Source organism: Sardina pilchardus, chromosome 1, assembly GCF_963854185.1.
Source record: "Sardina pilchardus chromosome 1, fSarPil1.1, whole genome shotgun sequence".
Taxonomy (NCBI): Eukaryota; Metazoa; Chordata; class Actinopteri; order Clupeiformes; family Clupeidae; genus Sardina; species Sardina pilchardus.
In genome coordinates this window covers 847,894-873,109 of record NC_084994.1, presented here as the reverse complement: position 1 = coordinate 873,109, position 25,216 = coordinate 847,894, and the positions used below count along the sequence as shown (strand labels likewise).

Genomic DNA, 25,216 nt, shown 5'->3' with positions numbered 1-25,216 from the left:
TTACTTTAGGCAAGTCCCTGACTTCAACTACTGCTGACTTTATAATATCTCCAGTCAGTCTGCCTCTGTGCCATTTTGTTGTCTTGTGGCTGTTCCTGATTACTAGGAACATTCCTTACAACATTCTTTACTCACTCAACTTGTTTCTAATGATTTGTACAACTAGATCTCATTTGTAATTAGAGTGCATGCAAATGCACTCCACTGTTATCCGACATCTTCTTATTACAGTGCATGAAAATGCACTGTACTGTTCTTCCTAGGCTTCAACTTATTATTATGACTACTGAGTACTGTTCTTCATAGTCTTCTACAACTTCAAGTTTTTATTAGAGTGCATGCAAATGCACTCTACTGTTATCCGATATCTTTTTATTATAGTTACAGTGCATGAAAATGCACTGTACTGTTATTCCAAAACTTCTTATTACAGTGCATGAAAATGCACTGTACTGTTCTTCCTAGGCTTCTTCTTATTAGAGTGCATGAAAATGCACTCTACTGTTATCCGATTTATTAGAGTGCACTCTACTGTTATCCGATTTATTAGAGTGCATGAAAATGCACTCTACTGTTATCCGGTTTCTTCTTATTACAGTGCATGCAAATGCCCTGTTCTGTTCTTCCTGGGCATCTTCTTCTTATTATAGTGCATGAAAATGCACTATCTTGTTCTTCCTAGGTTTCTTATTACAGTGCATGAAAATGCACTGTACTGTTCTTCCTAGGCTTCTTCTTCTTCTTCTTCTTCTTCTTCTAACGTATTTAATGCAGCTTCAACCGTTTGACGTAGAAACTTCATTCAAACTTTGCTGCGTAGGTCTTGCTTAGGACACCCGTGCTATATATTTTTCAACTTTGTAACTTTTATACTTTTTAAACTATAAATTAAAAACTATTAAAAATTTCCCCATAGACTTAACATTGGCCTCTATGACATCACAATCGGGTCGTTGAGCAATTAGAATCTTATGCCAGGTGGCCAGCCCCACCTGCAGCAGCCCTCTCTCTCTCAGGCTTTAAGCATACAATCTCTCTGTGAAGACTACATATCCTGTTAACTGTTTCCTATTTCCACAACTGTTTCAAAATAAAAGTCCTCACTGCAATAATACACTATTAAATCATTTAACCACTGAAACTACTCAACTATTTAACAGTTCAACCATTCCAACTGTCAGTTATCATCAACTATGCCTCCAGTCAACTAAATGAAACCTCCATGTACCTAGCAACCAACATAGCAACCATTAAAACTAAGCGTTTTTGACAGTTTCCATAGCAACCAACATGATTATACTACAGTAACTTCTTTATTCCTGATAGTGGGCACCATGGATACCCTAGCAACTACTGTTTCAAAATAAAAGTCCTCACTAGCAAGTTAGCATTGTTAGCATAGTTAGCATTGTTAGCATAGTTAGCATTTTTAACATAACTGCTAAAAATGATTAGCTAAGTTAGCTAATCAACCTGGTTAGCATTGTTAACATAGTTAGCATTGTTAACATTGTTAGCATGTTTAGCACAACTGCTAAAATGATTAGCTAAGTTAGCTAATCAACATGGTTAGCATTGTTAACATAGTTAGCAATGTTAGCATAGTTAGCATTTTTAGCATTACTGTTAGAAATCATCAGCTAAGTTAACTTATCAACCTGGTTAGCATTGTTAGCATAGTCAACATTTTAGAACACCTGTTAGAAATCATTAGTTAAGTTAGAACAGTAATGTTTAAGCTTTAAAATGTCTACCTTAACACCATCAACTCTCTTTATAGTCCAAGAGCATTAGCTCAAAATAAGGTCAAACCCGGAACAAATTAGTAACAAGCTGAATTTTTCAGGATATGTTCAGAATACCTTTAGGAATAACATACTAAAAGTCCCCGTGAATCCCCCTTGTGCTCTCTGAGATATTCAAGATGGCGTCCAAAATGGCCGCTATTTGGAGATTTTTCCACATCTCAGGCTTAAAACCTAATACAAATGCAATTAAAAGGTCAAAATATATGTTTTTTAGGGGAAGTAAGTCAAGTTCATCATTAGTTTCTTGAATGGAGACATTTCATAATAATACAGTTACCTCCATAAGTATTGGGAAACATGCTAAAGTTGACTGTATAAAATCGTCTTTTGGAAATTGATCTTAATGCCTTAAATGGAAAAAAATAGGATACATCCAACCTTTAAGGACATCAATTTTGTTTGTGAATAAGTATCATAATGGTTTTATTTCAGTTAAGGCGAGACACTACAGGTTAATAGGGTAATTTTTTTAACTAGCAGATATCACTATGAAACTTCCCCAGTTGATTACTTACATCAACATAAGAAAAAAATGTATTACAAGTTTTTTGTAATTTAATGTTTAAATATGCAAATTAGGCATTGTCTCATTAAATATGCGCTAATTTGCATATATTTCAAAATACATAATCTGAGTTTTGGATAAAGCCAGGTTCAAAATTATTTTTTCATTGTGTTAATATATTAGATGGGAGAAAAATTACAGAGGGATTTATGGATATCTACTTCTGTTGTCTTGTAAATCAGCATATAGTGTCAATAGCCTTGAAAAATCGTTTTTTGCCATGTTTTTAAGCATAAAATGTCATATATATCAGGTTAGGAATAATATTTCAACAAACCCCTCTGTAAAAGTCTTGTAAATATAGTTTGGCATAAGACTGGAAAGTTTGGTGCATGTAAGTGCTTCAGAAGTGGAGATTATGCTCTCAGAGTGGGAGAAGAAACTCGTTTTGAGAAAACAGCCTTGAAACACAGCCAATGGGATACGTTCTAAGCCTAGACTCGCCTTTGAACTTTCGCGATTGGTTGCTTACACAAAGGAAATGTCCATATTTGGATTGCATAGCGTTATTCAGGAGAAAAAGGGCTTTCCAACGGTATAAGACACGATATGATTTGGATCACGGTCGCGGTAGTACATGACACTTTAGAATGGGAACTTTTGGTAAAAATAGGAGAAATATATAGGCGCGAGTAGACAAAATGTCATGAAATAAACACCTAAATGTGCAAATCGGACTTTATTATTGTAGTAGGGTGGTAGAATACATGCTAAGGTAGCAAACTAGCACAAAATATTGAAATTGACCGGAGGTCACAAAAACGATGTTTTCACCTGCCGTGTCTCGCCTTAAGCTATTAGCTGGTTTCATTCTCATTGAGCTCAATGCAATTCAAACCAGCTAATAGGCTAACTGAAATACAACCATGCTAATCTCTTGGTATGGTGAAGGCACACACACACACACACACACACACACACACAGATGCACAGTACACACACACACACACACACTCACACACAGATGCACAGTACACACACACACACACACCTACACACACCTTACACACACACACACACACATGCACAGTGCACACACACACACAGATGCACAGTGCACACACACACACACACACACACACACACACACACACCTACACACACCTTACACACACACACACACAGATGCACAGTGCACACACACACACACACACACACACACACAGATGCACAGTGCACACACACACACACACACACACACACCTTTGAGTAAGTTTTGTGAGACCACCGGAGCTGTGAAGTGAGTGTGTGTGTGATGTACTATAGCCTGTGTGTGTGTGTTTGTGTGTATGGGTGTGTTTATGTGTGCCCGTGTGTGTGTTTGCATGTGTGTATATGTGTGTATGTGCATGTTCTGTGTGTATTCTGTATGTGTTCTCTTTCTTTCTCTCTCTCTCTCTCTGTCTGTGTGTGTGTTCTGTGTTGTCTGTGTGTATTCTGTGTGTGTTCTCTCTTTCTCTCTCTCTCTCTGTGTGTGCCTGTGTGTGTGTGTGTGTGTGTGTGCGTGCGTGTGTGTGTGTGTGTGTGTGTGTGTGTGTGTGTGTGTGTGTGTGTGAGAGTGTGTGCCTGCGTATGTGTGTGTGCACTCGCGCGCATGTGTGTGTGTGTGTGTGTGATCTGATATTGGAGTGACAGTGACGGCAGAGAACACAGTGAACATATACACTTAGAGACACATAAAACACACACACAAGCAGACACACACACACACACACACACACACACACACACACACACACACACACACACTCATAGAGACAGAGAAGCACTCATACACAAAAGCAAGCGCACATGCACACACTCATTTACATACATAAAAGTTGCAATAGGGGATGGAGTAGGCGATGGAAACAAAAGCGTGATTGATATTTGCGGAGAGAATGTGCAGGACTGAGCGGCGGTCATATTGTGTATCGCTTTGCGGTAGGCTACATCTAGTTTTCCAACATTCCTGTCACACCGGTGTGACGGTACACTCTATGAAAAAATGAGGAAATATCTTTCTGAATGAATAATGTATCGTAAATAAATAAATGTTTTCCTTAAAACACAGGGGTCATAAGTATTGGAACGCCTATGTTAACCCTATGTGTTAAAATTCCCATAGAGGCAGGACGATTTTTTATTCATTTATTCATTTGAAATAAATGGATCCATCCAGGACACTATGCACCCTGATAAAGAACCCTTGGCCTTTGGAATTAAAATAACCCCACATCATCACATACCCTTCACCACCAAGAGATAGCATGGCTTTATTTCAGTTAGCCTATTAGCTGGTTTGAATTGCATTGAGCTCAATGAGAATGAAACCAGCTAATAGGCTAACTGAAATAAAAAACATTATGATATTATTCACAGACAAAATTGATCTCCTTAAAGGTTGGATATTTCCTATTTTTTCCATTTAAGGCATTAAGATCAATTTCCAAAAGACGATTTTATACAGTCAACTTTAGCATGTGTTCCAATACTTATGGAGGTAACTGTATTATTATGAAATGTCTCCATTCAATAAACTAATGATGAAATTGACTTACTTGCCCTATAAAACATATATTTTGACCTTTTAATTGCATTTGTATTAGGTTTTAAGCCTGAGATGTGGAAATATCTCCAAATAGCGGGCATTTTGGACGCCATCTTGAATATCTCAGAGAGCACAAGGGGGATTCACGGGGACTTTTAGTATGTTATTCCTAAAGGTATTCTGAACATATCCTGAAAAATTCAGCTTGTTACTAATTTGTTCCGGGTTTGACCCTATTACTACTGGACTATTAAACTATGCAACCACCATGTTTACCCTAGCTACACCTTAGTAGCCATATCTACATTTTTTTGCACTTTCATGCACTGGTAATTCCTTGGAATTGCATTTCTAGTTATTATTCCGGTTCTTCTTCTAACGCTCGCAATTCAGCTTGAACCGTTTAATGTAGAAACTTGATTCAAAGTTTGCTACGTAGGTCTTAATCAGGAGACCTGTGCAATGTATTTTTCAACGTTGTAACTTTTATACTTTTTAAACTATAAATTAAAAACTATTACAAATTTCCCCATAGACTTAACATTGGCCTCTATGACATCACAATCGGGTCATTAAGCAATTAGAATCTTATGCCAGGTGGCCAGCCCCACCTGCAGCAGCCCTCTCTCTCTCTCAGGCGTTAAGCATACAATCTCTCTGTGAAGACTACATATCCTGTTAAACTTTCCTCTTTCCACAACTGTTTTCAAAATAAAAGTCCTCACTGCAATAATACACTATTAAATCATTTAACAATTGAAAATACTCAACTATCTAACTGTTCAACCATTCCAACTGTCAGTTATCATCAACTATGCCTCCAGTCAACTACATGAGACCTCCATGTACCTAGCAACCAACATAGCAACCATTAAAATTAAGCGTTTATGACCGTTTCCATAGCAACCAACATGATTATACTACAGTAACTTCTTTATTTCTGATAGTGGCCATCATGGATACCCTAGCAACAAATGTTTCAAAATAAAAGTCCTCACTAGCGAGTTAGCTTGTTAGCATGGTTAGCATAGTTAGCATAACTGCTAGAAATCATTAGCTAAATTAGCTAATCAACCTAATTAGCATTGTTAACATAGTTAGCATTGTTAACATAGTTAGCATTTTTTTGCATAACTTCTAAAAATCATTAGCCAAGTTAGCATATCACCTTGGTTAGCATTATTAACATTGTTAGCATAGTTAACATTTTTAGCAGAACTACTAGAAATTATCAACTAAGTTAGCTAATCAACCTGGTTAGCAATGTTAGCATAGTTCGCATTGTTAACATAATTAGCTTTTGTTGCATAACTGTTCAAAATCATTAGCCAAGTTAGCTTATCACCTTGGTTAGCATTATTAACATAGTTAGTATTGTTAGCATGGTTAGCAAAACTGCTAGAGAACATGAGCTAAGTTAGCTAAGCAAGCTGATTAGCATATTACCATTATTAACATAACTGCTGGCAAACATTAGCGAAACATTAAACATCCATTAAACTGTACCTTTTGCATTTTCATGCACTCGTAATTTCCTTGGAATTACATTCTCTAGTTACAGTGCCTGTTCTTCCTAGGCTTTTTATTACAGTGCATGAAAATGCACTGTACTGTTCTTCCTAGGCTTCTTATTATTATAGTGCATGAAAATGCACTATACTGTTCTTCCAAAGTATTCTTCTTATTATTAGAGTGCACTCTACTGTTATCCGTTTTTTTCTTATTATTACAGTGCATGAAAATGCGCTGTACTGTTCTTCCAAAACTATTCTTATTATTCTTCTTCTAACGCTTTTTACGCGTTTAATGCGGCTTCAACGGTTTAACTTTGAAACTTAATTCAAACTGTGTCGCGTAGGTCTTACTTAGGCCATCTGGGCTTTGTATTTTTCAACTTTGTAACTTTGTAACTTTTTAAACTATTTAATTAAAACTATAAAAATTTCCCCATAGACTTAACATTGTGATTATGACATCACAATTCCGATTAGAATCATATGCCAGAACTCTCTCTCCCAGGCTTTTAGAATCCTATGCCAGAACTCTCAGGCTTCTAGAATCCTACTGTATACGTTCGACCGGCGTCGCGTCACACAGAGCAGGTTGTTTGCTCCACGCCCCTTTTTTGGGGAAACAAGCCCTCAGAACAAGCCTGAAACAAGCCAAAGTGAACGGGTGTTGTTCACGGCCACTGATCTATAACGAATAACTTATTATTTATAGATCAGTGTTCGCGGTAGACAGACATGCCGAGAAGTTGCTGTGTGGTTGGGTGTACCAACCACAAAGCTAAGAACCCCTAACATTAGGCTACACCAAAAATAAATCAGACCAACGAAAACGGAAATCTAGGCTAACACTTGGCTAACACTAGCAGCTAGGCTATCGGCTATGACAGAAATTATCATATGTTGGAATTATCTAACGAACATACTTTACATCCAAGCCTGTCAGTCAACTACACAACATTACAATTAAAATAAGAGGCCAAAAATACAGGAAAACAATTTAGTTATTTAACTGGAGATTCAATGAGATAAGAGTATGTCCGGGTATGACACTGGCCACTGCTACTGCTAGCAGGCTACTCGGGAGACCGAAGGGACATGTTTTTACTTTGATTGAATTAAGCTTTTGAACGTATTTTTCACGGTCAACGACCGGCAAAGTGGTAATATATTGAGTGGTCCTATTGATTCGTTGTGTTTTCTGTTGTCATTTACTCCTACGTTTTCAGTACGAATTACGTTTATTGAGCCTAATTTGCATTGGAGTTAATGGGAGACGTAGTTTGTTTCCCCCAAAAAGGGGCGGGAACGTTCGTCGCGAGTCAAGTTCCCGGATGTGCCGGTCTAACGTATGCCAGAATTCTCTCTCTCAGGCTTAATACAGTCTGGCTCTGATAAGACTACAGATCCCGGTCAACTGTTCCCTCTGCCCAAAACTGTTTCAAAATAAAAATCCTCACTACCATAATTCACTATCAAATCCTTCAACCATTTTAACTACTCAACTATTTAACTGTTCAGCCATTAAAACGGTCAGTTATCATCAACTATTTAAACTAGCCTACTCAACTATATAAACTACTCAACTATTTAACTGTTTGGCTATTCCAACTGTCCGTTTTCATCAACTATGACTCCCTCCAACTGTTTCTACTGCCTGAAACTAAATTCACTATTAATTAATTCCACTATTTAAACTGCTCAACTATTTAACTGTTTGGCTATTCCAACTGTCCGTTTTCATCAACTATATGACTCCCTCCAACTGTTTCTACTGCCTGAAACTAAATTCACTATTAATTAATTCAACTATTTAAACTACTCAACTATAACTGTTTGGCTATTCCAACTGTCATTTTGCATCAACTATGACTCCCTCCAACTGTTTCTACTGCTTGAAACTGTTTCAAAATGAAAGTCCTCACTAAAATAAATCACTATTAATTAATTCAACTATTTAAACTACTCAACTATTTAACTGTTTGGCTATTCCAATTGTCAGTTTTCATCAACTATGACTCCCTCCAACTGTTTCTACTGCCTGAAACTAAATTCACTATTAATTAATTCAACTATACAAACTACTCAACGATTTAATTGTTTGGCTATTCCAACTGTCAGTTTTCATCAACTATGACTCCCTCCAACTGTTTCTACTGCCTGAAACTAATTTCACTATTAATTAATTCAACTATTCAAACTACTCAACTATTTAACTGTTTGGCTATTCCAACTGTCAGTTTGCATCAACTATGACTCCCTCCAACTGTTTCTACTGCCTGAAACTGTTTCAAAACAAAAGTCTTCACTAAAATAATTCACCATGGATACCCTAGCAACAAATGTTTCAAAATAAAAGTCCTCATTAGCAAGTTAGTATGGTTAGCATAGTTAGCATTTTTAACATAACTGCTAGAAATCATTAGCTAAGTTAGCTAGTCAACCTGGTTAGCATTGTTAGCATACAGTAAGTGTTACATGAGAATGGCCATTTCCCTCACGCGTTGCCTGATTCACGCTCTGCGTGAAATGTATTACAGCTGCATTACAACTTACCGCCACGAGGTGGCAGTACAGTCCGCTGTAGCATTGCTGCGGTGTTATTGATACTGTAGCCCAGTTCTACTCATTCAATAGGCGGCCAGGAAGCAACCTTTAAGTGGCCCAGCCCATATAGTATATTTCGGAGCTTTCGGAAATGCCAACAGAAATCCCTAGTAGCCTAGTCACCTACAGACTGCAACAATACAACTCTTTTATTGTTTTGTTTTTTCGGGTGTTTGTAAATTCAGTCTCGCACTCTGAAAATGTTCGCAAGGCTCTGCACTTCGAAAAAGACGAGCATGAACTAACAAACTATTTGTCATAGGCCTAGTTCAAAATTGACATTAACACAAGCAGCAGATTGAAACTAGAAATGCAATTCCAAGGAATTACCAGTGCATGAAAATGCAAAAATAGATAGATAATGTAGATATGGTTACTAAGGTGTAGCTAGGGTAAACATGGTGGTTGCATAGTTTACCGAGAGTTGATAGTGTGAAGGTAGACAGTTTAAAGTTTAAACATTCCAGTTCTAACTTAACTAATGATTTCAATTCATGTTAAAATGTTGATTAGCTAACTTAGCTAATGATTTCTAGCAGTTATGCTAAAAATGCTAATTATGCTAGCAATGCTAACAATGCTAACCAGGTTGATTAGCTAACTTAACCGATGACTTCTAGCAGTAATGCTAAACATGTTAACAATGCTAAATTTGCTAACAATGCTAACCAGGTTGATAAGCTAACTTAGTTGATGATTTTATGCAGTTATGCTAAAAATGCTAACTATGCTAATAATGCTAATTATGCTAACCATGCTAACTAGCTAACTTGCTAGTGAGGACTTTTATTTGGAAACATTTGTTGCTAGGGTATCCATGGTGGCAACTATCAGGAAACAAGAAGTTACTGCAGTATAATCATGTTGGTTGCTATGGAAACGGTCATAAATGCTTAATTTTAATGGTTGCTATGTTGGTTGCTAGGTACATGGAGGTCTCATGTAGTTGACTGGAGGCATATTTGATGATAACTGACAGTGGAAATGGTTGAACAGTTAAATAGTTGAGTAGTTTCAATGGTTAAATGATTTAATAGTGTGTTATTGCAGTGAGGACTTTTATTTTGAAACAGTTGTGGACAGAGGAAACAGTTTAACAGGATGTAGTCTTCAGAGAGATTGTATGCTTAAAGCCTGAGAAAATGACAGTTGGTGCCCAGGTGGCCGGCCACCTGGCGTAAGATTCTAATTGCTGCCATGATGTCATAATGGGTAATGTTAAGACTATGGGGAAATAGCTCAATGTTAAATCTATGGGGAAATCGTTTTTTAATTAATAGTTTAAAAAGTATAAAAGTTACAAAGTTGAAAAGTCATAGCACACATGTCCTAAGTAAGACCTACGTAACACAGTTTGAATGAAGTTTCTACATTAAACGGTTCAAGCTGATTTGCGTGCGTTAGAAGAATAACTAGAAATGCAATTCCAAGGAATTACCAGTGCATGAAAATGCAAAAATAGATAGATAATGTAGACATGGTTACTAAGGTGTAGCTAGGGTAAACATGGTGGTTGCATAGTTTACAGAGAGTTGATAGTGTGAAGGTAGACAGTTAAAAGATGAAACATTCCAGTTCTAACTTAACTAATGATTTCTATTCATGTTAAAATGTTGATTAGCTAACTTAGCTAATGATTTCTAGCAGTTACGCTAAAAATGCTAATTATGCTAGCAATGCTAACTTTACTTACAATGCTAACCAGGTTGATTAGCTAACTTAACCGATGATTTCTAGCAGTAATGCTAAAAATGCTAACTATGCTAACAATGCTAAATTTGCTAACAATGCTAACCAGGTTGATTAGCTAACTTAGTTAATGATTTTTTGCAGTTATGCTAAAAATGCTAACTATGCTAACAATGCTAACTAGCTAACTTGCTAGTGAGGACTTTTATTTTGAAACATTTGTTGCTAGGGTATCCATGGTGGCCACTATCAGGAAACAAGAAGTTACTGCAGTATAATCATGTTGGTTGCTATGGAAACGGTCATAAACACTTAATTTTAATGGTTGCTATGTTGGTTGCTAGGTACATGGAGGTTTCATGTAGTTGACTGGAGGCATAGTGGATGATAACTGACAGTTGGAATGGTTGAACAGTTCAATAGTTGAGTAGTTTCAATGGTTAAATGATTTAATAGTGTATTATTGCAGTGAGGACTTTTATTTTGAAACAGTTGTGGACAGAGGAAACAGTTTAACAGGATATGTGTAGTCTTCAGAGAGATTGTATGCTTAAAGCCTGAGAGAAACTGACAGTTGGTGCCCAGGTGGCTGACCAGCTGGGGTAACATTCTAATTGCTGCCGTGATGTCATAATGAGCAATGTTAAGTCTATGGGGGAAATGGTAATAGTTTTTAACTAATAGTTTAAAAAGTATAAAAGTATAAAAGTTGAAAAATACAAAGCACATATGGCATAAGCAAGACCTACGCAACAAAGTTTGAATGAAGTTTCTACGTTAAACGGTTGAAGCTGAATTGCGAGCGTTAAAAGAAGTTTAACTACAAATGCAATTCCAAGGAATTACCAGTGCATGAAAATGCAAAAAATTTATAGATAGATAGATAATATAGATATGGTTACTAAGGTGTAGCTAGGGTAAACATGGTGGTTGCATAGTTTAAAAGAGAGTTGATAGTGTTAAGGTGGACATTTTAAAGCTTAAACATTCCTGTTCTAACTTAACTAATGATTTCTAATAGGTATTCTAAAATGTTAACTATGTTAACAATGATAACTAGGTTGATTGGTTTACTTAGCTAATGATTTCTAATAGTTATTGTAAAAATGTTAACTATGTTAACAATGCCAACCAGGTTGATAAGCTAACTTAGTTGATGATTTCTAGCAGTAATGTTAAAAATGCTAACTATGCTAACAATGCTAATTGTGTTAACAATGCTAACCACGTTGATTAGCTAACTTAGGTAATCATTTTTAGCAGTTATGCTAAAAATGCTAACTATGCTAACAATGCTAACCAGGTTGATTAGCTAACTTAGCTAATCATTTCTAGCAGCTATGCTAAAAATGCTAACTATGCTAACAATGCTAACTATCAGGAATAAAGAAGTTACTGTAGTAAAATCATTGTGGTTGCTATGGAAACGGTCATAAACGCTTAATTTTAATGGTTGCTAGGTACATGGAGGTTTCATGTAGTTGACTGGAGGCATAGTTGATGATAACTGACAGTTGGAATGGTTTAACTGTTAAATAGTTGAGTAGTTTCAATGGTTAAATGATTTAATAGTGTATTATTGCACTAAGGACTTTTATTTTGAAACAGTTGTGGAAAGAGGAAACAGTTTAACAGGATATATAGTCTTCACAGAGAGATTGTATCCTATAGACCCCTTCACAACGGATAAACATTCGGAGTGGCGTGACGTCAGTGGCGGCAGAAAAGTTAGACGGCTATTGAAAAGCACTAGTAATGCGGCTAAAATTAGTCCGTAATTAACCTTTGATGAAATGGATAACGATATAAAACAGTATGTACATACACTCAGTGTATGGGATTGGGAGGATTATTTGAAAAAACTTTGAAAAAACGTACGTTATCAGGTGGGATCATTCTGACAGATCCCCATTCTAAGTGAATGGAAAGAAGACGTAGCAAGATTGCCCTCCGTTGAATGGCCAGATATTTATAATTATGTTATTGAAAAACCGAGCGTATACAGTAAGGAGAAGTGGCGGGTCTATAGATCATTGGATATATAACTATGTCCCAAATGGTCATGTCTAAGATTTACAATACAATGACATATCGGATGAGTTTAGCGTTGTCGCTGATGGCAGTTGATGGTTGTTTTGCCGCCAGCGAACGTAGTGACGTAGGCTCAGCAGGGGTCTATAAGCCTGAGAGAGAGAGGGCTGCTGCAGGTGGGGCTGGCCACCTGGCATAAGATTCTAATTGCTCAACGACCTGATTGTGATGTCATAGAGGCCAATGTTAAGTCTATGGGGGAATTTTTAATAGTTTTTAATTTATAGTTTAAAAAGTATAAAAGTTACAAAGTTGAAAAATGCATAGCACGGGTGTCCTAAGCAAGACCTACGCAGCAAAGTTTGAATGAAGTTTCTACGTCAAACGGTTGAAGCTGCATTAAATACGTTAGAAGAAGAAGAAGAAGAAGAAGAAGCCTAGGAAGAACAGTACAGTGCATTTTCATGCACTGTAATAATAATAATAAGAATAGGAAGAACAGTACAGTGCATTTTCATGCACTGTAATAAGAAGAAGAAGCCTAGGAAGAACAGTACAGTGCATTTTCATGCACTGTAATAACACTTTATGTTTCATTGGAGAGTTTGACAACGGTGATGATGATATGCAAACAAGTTTTATTGAGTTAGACTGCTTCTCTACAATAGTTCCGTAATCTGACATAGGCTATTTCCTCATGAATGTAATTCTGTAATTTCTCTTTGGATAGCTATCTATCTATCCAATGGCGTCAGTTTAGTTTTCAGGGGACAAAACGCTATTTTACAGCTTGGTTTGATAAGTGCTGGGGACATACATTTTATATGATCTTAACGATGTTGAGGACTGTTGCGTTTCTGACTCTGCTGCGCTGTTGTCGCCAGAACCAGTTTTAAACGCACAGGCCTACTGGGCTATATTTAGGTTACTTTATCAGCTTCGTACTTAAATGGCTCATTCCGAGGAGAATGAACGCTAGTTCGATGGTTTCTATCATGTCCTCAGGACTCGGCTCGCCCAAAAAAACCGAAACCAGAGCCAGAGTGATGCTGAAATCGCGTAAAATTACCACCGCTGGTTAGTTTGCTTTGGTTTGTGCAGTAATCCATATGGATTGGTGAAAATGTATAGCCTAGGCTTTAGACCTACTTTCTCGGGGGGCAGAGACATTTTTAAAGGTGGTCTAGGCCCTCTATGAAATACAGTAGCCAAAGCATAAATCTTTTAATCGTAATTCTGTGGGCTATTCGAAATTGCGCTCTGATCAGCGGAGGACGGGAGCAGTGAATCTAAATATTGGTCGTTTATCGAAGAACAGTAGCCTACCATGCCTTACCATTATCTTTGATATTTCAGTGCATGGTTTTGAATATTTTAACAGTTGCCAAAAATATAAGGGATTCAGTCAGTCGAGTTTATTTGATATTCGCGGCATACACTTAACGCACGATCAAAATTTCTGACATGCATAGGCCTACTGACGACTGTCCATCAGATCAGAGTCTAATGCTCTGTCAATCTCAGGCTCTCACAAAATTAAGGAAGCAAGTAAAATGCAAGATGCACGGGAAGAAGAAGTATGAATGATGTAGCCTACGTTTCTTAATGATTGTCAAAATGTTTCTCTCTTTATGTGTCACATAAAATAATGTGTTGAAGGTCTGAATATTAAATGTTTTGTTCAGATTTAATAGTGTTGGATGTGTCGCTGTCAAGAAGGGTTGTGTGCCCTCAGTTAAATGTTAACTTTTAAAAAAAAAAAACGAGAAAAATAGAACATATCGTTATAGTCATTAATTCACCGTGATAAACTGCAGTCGTAGCTTGACGTACAGCCTACGGTAGGCCTATGCCTATCTCTGAATCAACATGAACATGAGTACTTATATCTAAGTTGCTAGAACTTTATTTTGCGTAGCTAGGTCTAGTCAATGGTGAAATTGAACCACCGCTCCCTGCCCTATCGCCCTGTCAAGCGTAGCCATGTAAGACATTTTATTTTCAGTTGTCAAAAGTGGTGGGGACAAAATCTGTGATAACAAAAAGTGTTAAAATGACGCCTATCTATCTATCTATCTATCTACCTTCAGGTTTCAGTTGCGCAAAAAGACGAGCATGAACTTTGCGAGATTGGTTCCCATTGTCAACTCAAATTGGTGAGGGTTCTGTTACATCTGCGATCAAGTGATTTGAAACATAGAAATTATTATAACGATTAGTCTAGTCTAGTCATTGACTTTTGAGTCGTTTTCCAAGCATCTATGCCGTGCCGACTAAGGCATTCCATTCAGATGGCTACCACAAAGCGATTCTAATAGGGCTCCGAAATGGGCAGCAGCAGCACTGGGTGAGAGCCATTAAGTGTTGGAAGCGAACTGTACCATCCCCCCTCTGTGAGCTGACCTCTGTGCCTTAGAACACAAATTTAACCCCCCCCCCCCCCCCCAAGAGCAGTTTCACACATCATTAGCAATTTTGTGTTGAGTGTGCGTCTGCAACAGTGAGCCTACTCCTTTTCGGCTTTCGAAAACAGCAGCATCATTTTCGCCTGGGACCGGGTAGCATACATGTCTCCACCACTTTTTATGACAAACTTTTTTGTCCCCACCACTTTTTAAATGTTTATCAATTCATCAAAAAAGTTGGTGCCCACCAGTGATGCGCGGGTACGTGTCTGAACGGCCCGGCCCGCCCCGCCCCGCCGTTTACAACTAACTCGACCGCAAAAAATAATTGAAAATTAATTGAAATAGCCTTCTGTACCCGACCCGCTTCCCTTTTTTTGTTCCGTGTCAGCATTCATCCAAAAATTAGGCTATTTGACTCAACATTGAACATGATTAGCCTAAGGATTTTCCTATAGGCCTACAAATTCTGTTTCAGCCGTTCCTCACATGAATGACTTGAGGCTCCCAAGCATGAAATGCAGGCATAGAATATTACAGTATTACTATTAAGAAACTCTTTATTAACGTCTTCATCAATGGACCAAAACAAAAATCAAAACCAAAGCCCAGCCCGATTGAGTGTGTCATTGCTCCGCGATTATAAATTGCAGCGAGATGAGACCTTTATTGCACGAAAGAGCAGACGCTTTCCAACGAGCCACTTTATAAGTTGCGCAAGGACGCACATTGCATGCTCATACCAATTGTAGGCTATATGCCTTGATGCCATTAAATTAAGAAATATTTCCTGATTGGGGAAACTTTTAGTTTATTTTTCTTTCAGTCCATGATTCCACCATTCGATCTTGCTGCAAATTATCAGACTTGAGAAGCACGCATCACATCAGCAATTTCGCTGTTCAGTAGCCGAATATTCTGTCGAGGAGGCCAGCAGTTAGAGAAAAAAGTTGCAGATCATAGACAAAGAAAGCATAGACCTATGCTCTGAGAACAGAACACAACTGAATGTCAAGTATAGCCGAGGGTCTGTCTACGCAAAAACAGTTCATGAAAAACTACATGTTCATGACAAAATGTGGGGAATAGAATCGCGTTTCAGTGAGAATGCTGCAAATTATGTTTTTCTCTTCTAAAGACAATTATGTATGATAGGCCTATAAATTACGAAAAAATTAACGGCATATTTTTTTTTACCGACCCGACCAAACATGACCCGAATATGATCATTAAAAATATTTTTTCTTGACCCATAACCGAGCAGAGTCGAGAAAAAGAAGACTAGCCTATGTGCAAACATGTTATGTGCCAATCTAACAACTGAGATGCATCCCCTAATCATTATAGGTCAAAAAAGACAAGTAGAACACACAAACAACCATAGGATTCATGAGGTCATATCCTTTTGAAATAAATTAAGTCACCGTTAATGCTACGGGGCAAACATGTGTTTCTTAGCGTCTTGAAACTTTCTTCTGTGAACTGAAAGTCCGATCAAACTTAATTCAAAGGCAGTCCATAATTCAAATGAAATTGTTTTCTAACGAAAAAGTCCTAACTTTTATAATAGGCCCAAATAATAGAATATTTAAATAGACAAGATGTGTGTGGTGCGTCGGAAAATGGGACATTTTATTTTTAATTGTTTCCCGCCTGATCAAAACCATTCAGGAATTATTTATGCAAAAGTGAAACGTTCGTAATTCATTCTCCCTCCTTCGCTTTCGGGAATGAAACAGCAGAAGAGAGCATAAACCATATAGTTTCTCCTGTAGGCCTATTTTATTTTAGAAAATTTGACAACAGCCAGCTTACATTTCAAATAGGCCTAAACATATAGCCTAATGTATACATAGGCAAGAGGTTTGTGGTGCGTCGAAAATTGACATTTTATTTTTAATTGTTTCCCGCATTTAGAGTCAAGAATAACATTCGTGAACCATTTTGTTTTGTTGCCAGTATAAAAACAAGCGTACTATCGGCCTATCCACACATTTGAAATAAAATGTATGAATTGACCCAAAAAACGAGAACACAAGTTGTGCTTTGAACATATGTGGAATTTAGTGGAAACTGGCCTCGTGACCTCATGAAACCATTAGTGACAACAAAACAAACCTAAACGAAACTGCCAGATGCATCTTCATAAAATGGGCTAACAGAAGACACCTTCATAAACAATAACAAGTTGTATCGTGAGACTGCTAGGCTATTAAAAGCAGAAAAGATGTTCAGCTTGCTTCGGGATTTAATTCAATTTTGGTTTGTTTGGCTAGTGGTAAATGTCGACATTCCTAACCCTGCTCACAAGTGCCACCTGGTGGTTGTTTGGGTCATTGCAGCTTCACTTGGGAAAAATAAATAAAATACACGTGATTCACGCGTGAGGTCTCATGAGAATCTCACGTGAAAGCGGCTAATGTTAACCAACTCCCACTGTAGTTAGCATTTTTAGCATAACTGCCAGAAATCATCAACTAAGTTAGCTAATCAACCTGGTTAGCATTGGTAAACATATCTACATGATTTATCTGTACATTTTTGCATTTTCATGCACTCGCATGTAATTTCCCTGGAATTACATTCTCTAGTTTAAAATAATATATTCGTTATGGATTTTAAGTGATTATTCTAGATAAATCTAACTAATTACAGTGGGTATGGGTTGAGAATGCACCTTTTGCTGCGGGACTCCCGAAGAAATCCCGTAGGCTGTAAAGACGATTTTTTTCGAGGCTAAGGCAATGTACCCAAACAACCACCAGATGGCAGAAAGTTTCAACCCGCATTTCAACTTTATTTAATGATGAAGACCGCATATCCGTCTAATCATTAAAATGAAGGTGATGACTGGCGAAATTAATCAAACGTTTCAATAAAGCATTGTTGAAATGAATGAAAACATTGCTTTGCTTTAGGACCAGTCGTGCAAACTCTTACCAGGGACCAGTAAGTCTCGACGGCAGTCGTACAGCATTCCGAGACCGAACGGACGGCCAAGTGCCGCCACCACCATCGTTGCTTCAGAGTCCATGTCTTGGTCAATAGAGACTAGAGAATACAGACAGACTGCACATTAGTTCTGTCATTTGGAAGTACAGACAACATGGTAAAACAGTTCTGGGATCACACACACACACACACACACACACACAGTACAGAGACAGCATGATCGTTCAGATCTGTGATGCAACCATGTGTTTTGCAGGACTCCCTCTGAAGGCAGTAGAAAGTTTCAGCTATGTGTGCTTACTTTTTCCACCTTTTCTCAGGTCAATGGGGAAAATATATTTTTGGACTACAGTAACCTAAAAAAAAGAAGGGTAAAAAAGCGCAACCAAAACAAAAGGTTGATAAAAGTCTGGGGCCCTTTAGGTCCAACTTTGCCATTGAGGTAGGCCTACATCACTGACTTTTGTGAATCTGTAGTACTGCTGTAAAAATGCACTGTTGCTATAAAATTCAAAAGGGTTAAGCCTATCTCGGATATTTCAATATCAAGGTTTTTATTTTGGGCCTTGATCAGTGCTTACTCTTATTGTGAAACTACTAAAATGCTAGTCTGACTATCACCATACTAAGCTCTATCTTTTGAGATTGATCATTAGTATGGGGAGACTGTGCTTTATTTCTACTGCACTAGGGGCGTGTTCAATGGGCATAGTTCAAATGACTGCGCTTGGATAGTCCTTCAACCAATCAGACCAGTGATCCGGTGTATCTTTTGAAAAAGCTAGTTTGTGATTGGACCCAAAGGTTGTGGACAGGAGGCAGGGGAGATAGATGTGCAGGCTTCCAGCCTGAGCTGCCGGGCGAAATCCAAATTCACCGGCAGGTCAGGTAGGGTTCACCCAGCCTACTGAAATGCTACATGTTTGGCTCATCATATTGGTAAGAAAGACAATGTCAATATGCACCAACTGCATCATACAGGTTCTCTCTCAATTTCTAACTTGAATGTACTGTCCATATAATTGGGGATGTTTCTATTTCCAAAGGAATGAAGGTTTTTTATCAACTTGATATCATTATTATTGTTAACACTGTGCTACATATGACACAAACAATGTTAGTGTTTGTGGCCATAGATTACATTTTAATGGCAAAAAAAATAAAATAGGAGAGTCATGTAGACAATGCTCTTAAAGTGACAGTGTGCCATTTATAAGTGACTTAAACAATATCAAAATAATACCCTGGAAATGCTCCGAGTTCTCGCAAGAGGATGCACAAGGTCTCAATGGCAAGTGTCATAACAAAAGGTGTGAATACTTAAATGGAATATTTCAGTCTTTTATATATCGTATACATTTGCAAAACATTAAAAAAAGCGAAGTGCTGTGAATACTTTCTGTATCCACTGTATGAGCAGTGGAGCTGTCACCCATTGAGTGAATTGACTTTTTAGTCTCACGAGACCGATGTGTCTTGGGGAGTTTCCAGTTGTATACTTGAAATGTGGATGGTTACAGACAAAAGATTTATATATATTACAATATTTTGCATAGTCGATAAATACTCTTTGGCATGGTGCTCGCTGTAAACAATATGCAAAGACCAAAATGGAGGATCCTCGACAGGAAACACCTAACCTAGTGAATGGGAATTTTCAGATGGGCAGGGAAAGTAATATTCAAATTTCCCTGTGAGGTTACAATAGGGGAGACTTTTGAATGGCTCACAGAATCGCCTGATTATATCTCTCAAAAAACTCGGTTTTGTTTTGCACTCGGAGTTTAGAGGCATTAGACCCAAATGGAAATGTTACTGCTTTCCAAGAAACGCATTCCTGTCCTGGCTCTGTTGTGCCGGTTACAGCTCCAGCTTTACCTCAGACTCCTGCTGCGCCTCGCTCATTGTGACTGATCACGCAAATAAAATAACTTTTTTTTCATATTGGGGCTTCTGGGAAATGCATGGATTTGCCTTAATTTATTTAGAGAGTGAATAAACTTGTGAAACAGAGAAGTCATGTAATCCATTGATTTCAACAATGTAACAGTATTCTAAATACTACCAACTATTTAAATTGCAACTGTAACGGAATACAGATACTCATAATTTGTATTCTGAATACGTACAGTGGGTACGGGTTAGGCAACCTTAGACTCGATAGGCAACCTTAGATTAATTCATTAATTAATTACGGTTACAAGACCGCATTTCCGTGAATAGGCTATTATTGTCAAGGCGAAGACAAAAGAGATGGACAAGATGGACATTAGGCTACATTTATATGCTAGGAATACTTAGAAATGTGTTATGTGTATAGGCTATTTTAAAACGGAGGCATGTGTTCATTTTAACCGGTGACGCTGCGTACATGTACCCAGCACTTTTTGTATCACAGATTTTGTCCCCACCACTTTTGACAACTGAAAATAAAATGTATTTAACAGAAATCTCTTTAATACATGCCTATGCTTGTCACTTTACTTATAACCGTAGGCTACATGCATGGAGAAGATCGCGCATTTTGTAACATTGTAACAATGGATGGTCAGATATGCGATAGGGCAGTGAGGGTGATTCATTGTAACCATCGACTAGTAGGCCTAGCTCCGCAAAATACATTTCTAGCAACTTATATAGATCTCGGTATGCATGTTCATGTTGATTCAGAGATAGGCATAGACTACTGTAGGCTACTGTGCGTCAAGCTATATGACAGCACTTTGTCATGTGGTGAATTAATGACTAACATCAGTTTAACAAGTCAGAACTTTTGATCGGCGTTTCAAGTGCATGCCGCGAATAAATAAACTCGACTGACTGAATCCCTTATATTTGTTGGCAAGTGTTAAAATGTAGGCTAAGCGAGAAGGTAATAAGACTCGAGCACAACTGGTTGAGGCATCTGCACCGCAAGACGGCGACCAGGGTTCAAAATCCACTCCACGAACCTCTCCGGAACCCATCAAGACAAAAGGCATTGTTTTATTTTAAAAAAATATTGATTTTCTCAGTTTTGCAAATTTTTTTATGTTTGCGATGTCTGCTGAAAAGAAAAGTTAATATGTGAATTCGTGGTTCAGCGCACACACACACACATTTTTACATTTACATAATTAGTGTCAGGCTCAAGTGTCTGTCGAGAGAGAGGGGGGAAGGGAGGCAGTCGTCCTCAATGCCGCATATAGGTAGGCTATAATGTCTAGTGAACTGGTTAGACGAGTGTGGGGGAGGGGGAATGATCACACAAGACAATTGCTCTTCATGATGCTGTAATGGATAGTCTCACAGACGGCTGTCGATTCTTAAATGTAGCCTATACATCACTTGGAAAATCGGACGTGGCACATAGCCTAATTATTAGGCTACTGGATTTATAGCAAGTCCATAGACTTTGTTCATCCTATATTATATGCTTTTAAAATGAAATGTGCTGCGGGGGAGCATTGGGGAAGTCAGTTTAGGTTGTCCTGTAACAATTTGCCTCTTATTATAATCAAGAGTATACTGCCACTACGCACATAATATAAGGTGTTTTAATTCAGCTTATATAGTATGTCATGTTTAATGGAATGCGCTTAGAACAAGTATAGGAAAATAAGCTTGCAGTTCATGTGCAGGTCTGAGTTCAAAGCAAGGTCACCAGAAAGAGGAAATAGAGAAACAAAGACACTTGGTCGTGTCGGAGCGCAATAGGTCTAGACTTGGGCGTGAAGGTAGTATAAAAGGTCTCCTTCGCGGGGGCTTAGGGCTTCTTCTTCTCCTTTTTCTTTTGGACTCTGAATTTTGCATTTTGAGACAGATAGAATTTTTTTTTTTAATAAAGTCAAAGCCCTAACCTTTTGTTAGGGCGTTGTTTAAAAGCCGCCGAGAGTTCTTTTTCGTGTTTCCTGCCTCCCCTGTGTCAAAGAGAATATCGACCCTCTCACAAGAGGCGCAAGCCTACAGAGGGATGTAAGTTGGGCTTACTTTCTAAGACACCGTTAATGGGCAAATACTTACTGCACAATGCACTGACACACACAGGAGTAGCGAACTCAGCTGTGTATTTAGGAAGGAAAGTTCTATACACCGTAGCGGTGTAGCCAACTAGGCTTCGTTTAAAGAGGAACTATGCAGGACAGGCGATTTCATCTCTGGTTTCGGTTTCGTTTTCGCTCGTTTTATGCTTGCATTTTCTCTGCAGAGCTTCCCCGACAGCTTTAGCGTGTATATTTATACATGTATAGGCTATATTTAAATATATAAGTTGCAAGCGTGGTTCTTCATCTCAGACTTCCAGATGTAAACAAGGAGCGATCGTCTCCTGCAGAAAGTTGCATAGGGTCTCTTTAAGAGTTGTATTTCTGTAAAATAAGGTCTATATGCATACCACACAAGCAGGGATATGGAAATCGGTTTTTAATAAGTAAACTTAACAACTGAGCACAAATTGTTACAAATAAAATCAAAATCTGTGTAATGTTATGTATAATATGCAGATTCATCCTTGAAAAATTCATATTATCTTTTTGCACTGTTAGTAAATTAAACTAAGTTTGTTGTAAGCAAACAACTTACTTTAACTTATTGAAAGCAGATGTGTATTAATAACTGAGAATTTTTATCTTTCAGTAATTCAAAATCATACTAGTTTAACTTAACTGAACTGTTTTCATAGATTACAAAAGGTCTGTCACTGGAGAAATAAAATACATATGTGTGGTCAGCTTTGATGGTGACTGTGAAGCTTTCTGGGGTCCATTGTTCGACAGACAACGTCTGCGATGCGGTCTCTGTGACCGGAGGTCGACCTCAGTAACCATAGTCACGAGTCAACTGTCATAAACATAATCTATTTTCTCCGAAAGTGAGAAGACACTTTATTAGAGGTACGATTGCAGGCAATAGGATCAGCAGTGAAAAGGGACTAGATTAAGGAGAGCCTCCTAAATAGTTCCACTTGTTGACCCCAGAGTCCTGATCAAGGATTTTTGGTCCAAGTAGAGAAAGTCTCTCTCTTTTGCATCAGTCCTTTCATACATCCTAAACCCGTTGAAAAGGGGCCCCTGCAACAAACACGATACTGACAGTCACTTCCTCTTCTGCAAGGCAAGTTTTGCAGAGACAGAACAGGAAGCATGCGTGCTTTAGCAAAGCGAAGAACTTGCAGAGTCTAAAGACAAGCATACTCTTTGGTAAGGTGTGAAAAAACACAGAATCCAAAGACAAATACACCACACCACTCTTCTTGAAAAAGCGAGAGCCTCGCTGATTTTCGAAGAAACACACACACACACACACGGAGTAGCGATCTCAACTGTGATTATAGTAGCCCTATATTCACCAGAGTAGACACAAAACGCAACAGGTTGTAACACTTCACCTAATGGCGCTAGTGGTGGAATTGTACAAGAATGGTCCTAAAGAACAAAATGTATTTCTTTATTTATCTGTATACCAGTGTCTATTGGTTATGAAGAAACTTACTGCATGAGTATGAATACTGTTCTACTTTACATCTGAATAAAACAAATCATCACATTAAAGAGCAGGGCATTATTATCGAAACATGTCACCAGATAAGAGAGGAATGCATTGTGTAATGTGCACCTACAGTACAATATGAACAGTTGCATTGTAAATTACCTGATCTGTGACTGCCTGAAGGCTTTGCTCCTCTTGAAGTATTTCTTTTGAATCTCTGAGGCTGTGCTGTTGCTATATACATCATCAACTGGGAGGGGCGTGTGTTGAAGTCACACGGTTTCCAGGAAACAGGCTTGTTGGTTATAAGAATCAGAGAAACACTCAGTAAAAGACATGGAGGTATTATATATAACTGGAGAGCGTGACTAAGTCCCGCCCTCCATACAAATGAATGCCCGATGCTAGGCTAGTAAATCCGGCCAATTTTCATCAACGCCATATTGAACACTGGAGCTCCGATCCAGCGCCAGTCGGCTCTGACCATGCGCAAAGTTCCAAAGCTGGAAATGACGCATGGCCCTACATTGATTTCTATTGGACATTCTGGAAAAAGAGAGTCATACTCCAGTTCAGAGGGTGGCGATAATGCACATACCTTGCTTGCCGCGTAACAACAAGCAGAAAAAGTTGCTCGGGAACGCACACCTGAGTCCAGTGGAGTGTCGCACGGAGTAATGATTGGCTGTAGGTACCCGTCCACCAACATGTACGCGCATGAGAGCTCGTGCCCAACACAGATTTTCGTGCACGGAGCTGGTTCTAAATGCTCCATGAGGCGCCATACTTGAAAATGGCGCTTGCTAACTTGCCGAAGCTAATCAACACGGCCTTGACCCCCTGGTAAAAGACATGCCATCACTGTGAAGTGACCGCCATTTTATTTGTACTGTTTTGAAAGTGAAGAAAAAGGCATTATGCTTTGGCCTTTTAACTACTTGTCTTGATCATAATTTCAATTCATTTTAACCCTACAAACGTTGTGTTTTGTACTGTGGTGGAAGATCCACTAACTGGTTTGACATGGAACTACACTCTCATCTGGCGTAATAATCAAGGCAACTTGCAAACTACTGGCACTACTACTGCTTGTTGTCTATGGGGACTATTTTCAGATGCTGCTGTAACGTTCGTCGTCGGGATAAACGACTTCAGTCAAAAGATGTTTCTTGAATAAACCACGAGTCTTTATTGAATACAACTCAGCCTAATCAGAACACACGTCACACATGCGCAGTAGGCACTTTAGGCCAACATAAAACATATCACTTCCCATGACATCTCCCCCCTTTTGAAAAGTATGGGTATACACAACATTAACCCTTTCTGTTTTACATTTACCTTAGTCATTACTTCCAAACAAAATCTGTTACAAACAACACAAACAGTTTCTTTCCAGTGTTTTTTTTTTCATTCTTTTTTTTTTCAGAACAGTAACTAACTAAGGGTGTGGGTAGACTACCACAAGCCCTTGAGATTGGACAGGGGTTATTCTGCCCTTAAAGTCCACCATCTCAGCTATCTAGCATACCTGGGATTTGGTTTAACAGTCCTCCCAAACCTGGTGGTGATCTGACTCGAGGGTTGAGGGGAACCAGGGGTGTCAGCAGCACTTCTAGTGGTGTTAAAGTCCTGCTCTGCTGGCCCACTCGGTT

The 25,216-nt window shown here is 38.4% G+C and overlaps 1 protein-coding gene across 1 annotated transcript in view; it reads right to left on the bottom strand.

Annotated features, from left to right (window-relative positions):
* LOC134080409 (uncharacterized) overlaps positions 1-23,756 on the bottom strand; it is a 29,455-nt gene extending 5,699 nt beyond the window's left edge. The window contains exons 1-2 of the mRNA XM_062536840.1: positions 23,724-23,756; positions 18,084-18,194 (exon numbers count right to left, since the gene is read on the bottom strand). Of these exons, the coding sequence (XP_062392824.1) occupies positions 18,084-18,177 (94 nt within the window). The 5' untranslated portion in view covers positions 18,178-18,194; positions 23,724-23,756. The remainder of the gene's footprint in view (positions 1-18,083; positions 18,195-23,723) is intronic.
* Positions 23,757-25,216: the final 1,460 nt, after the last annotated feature.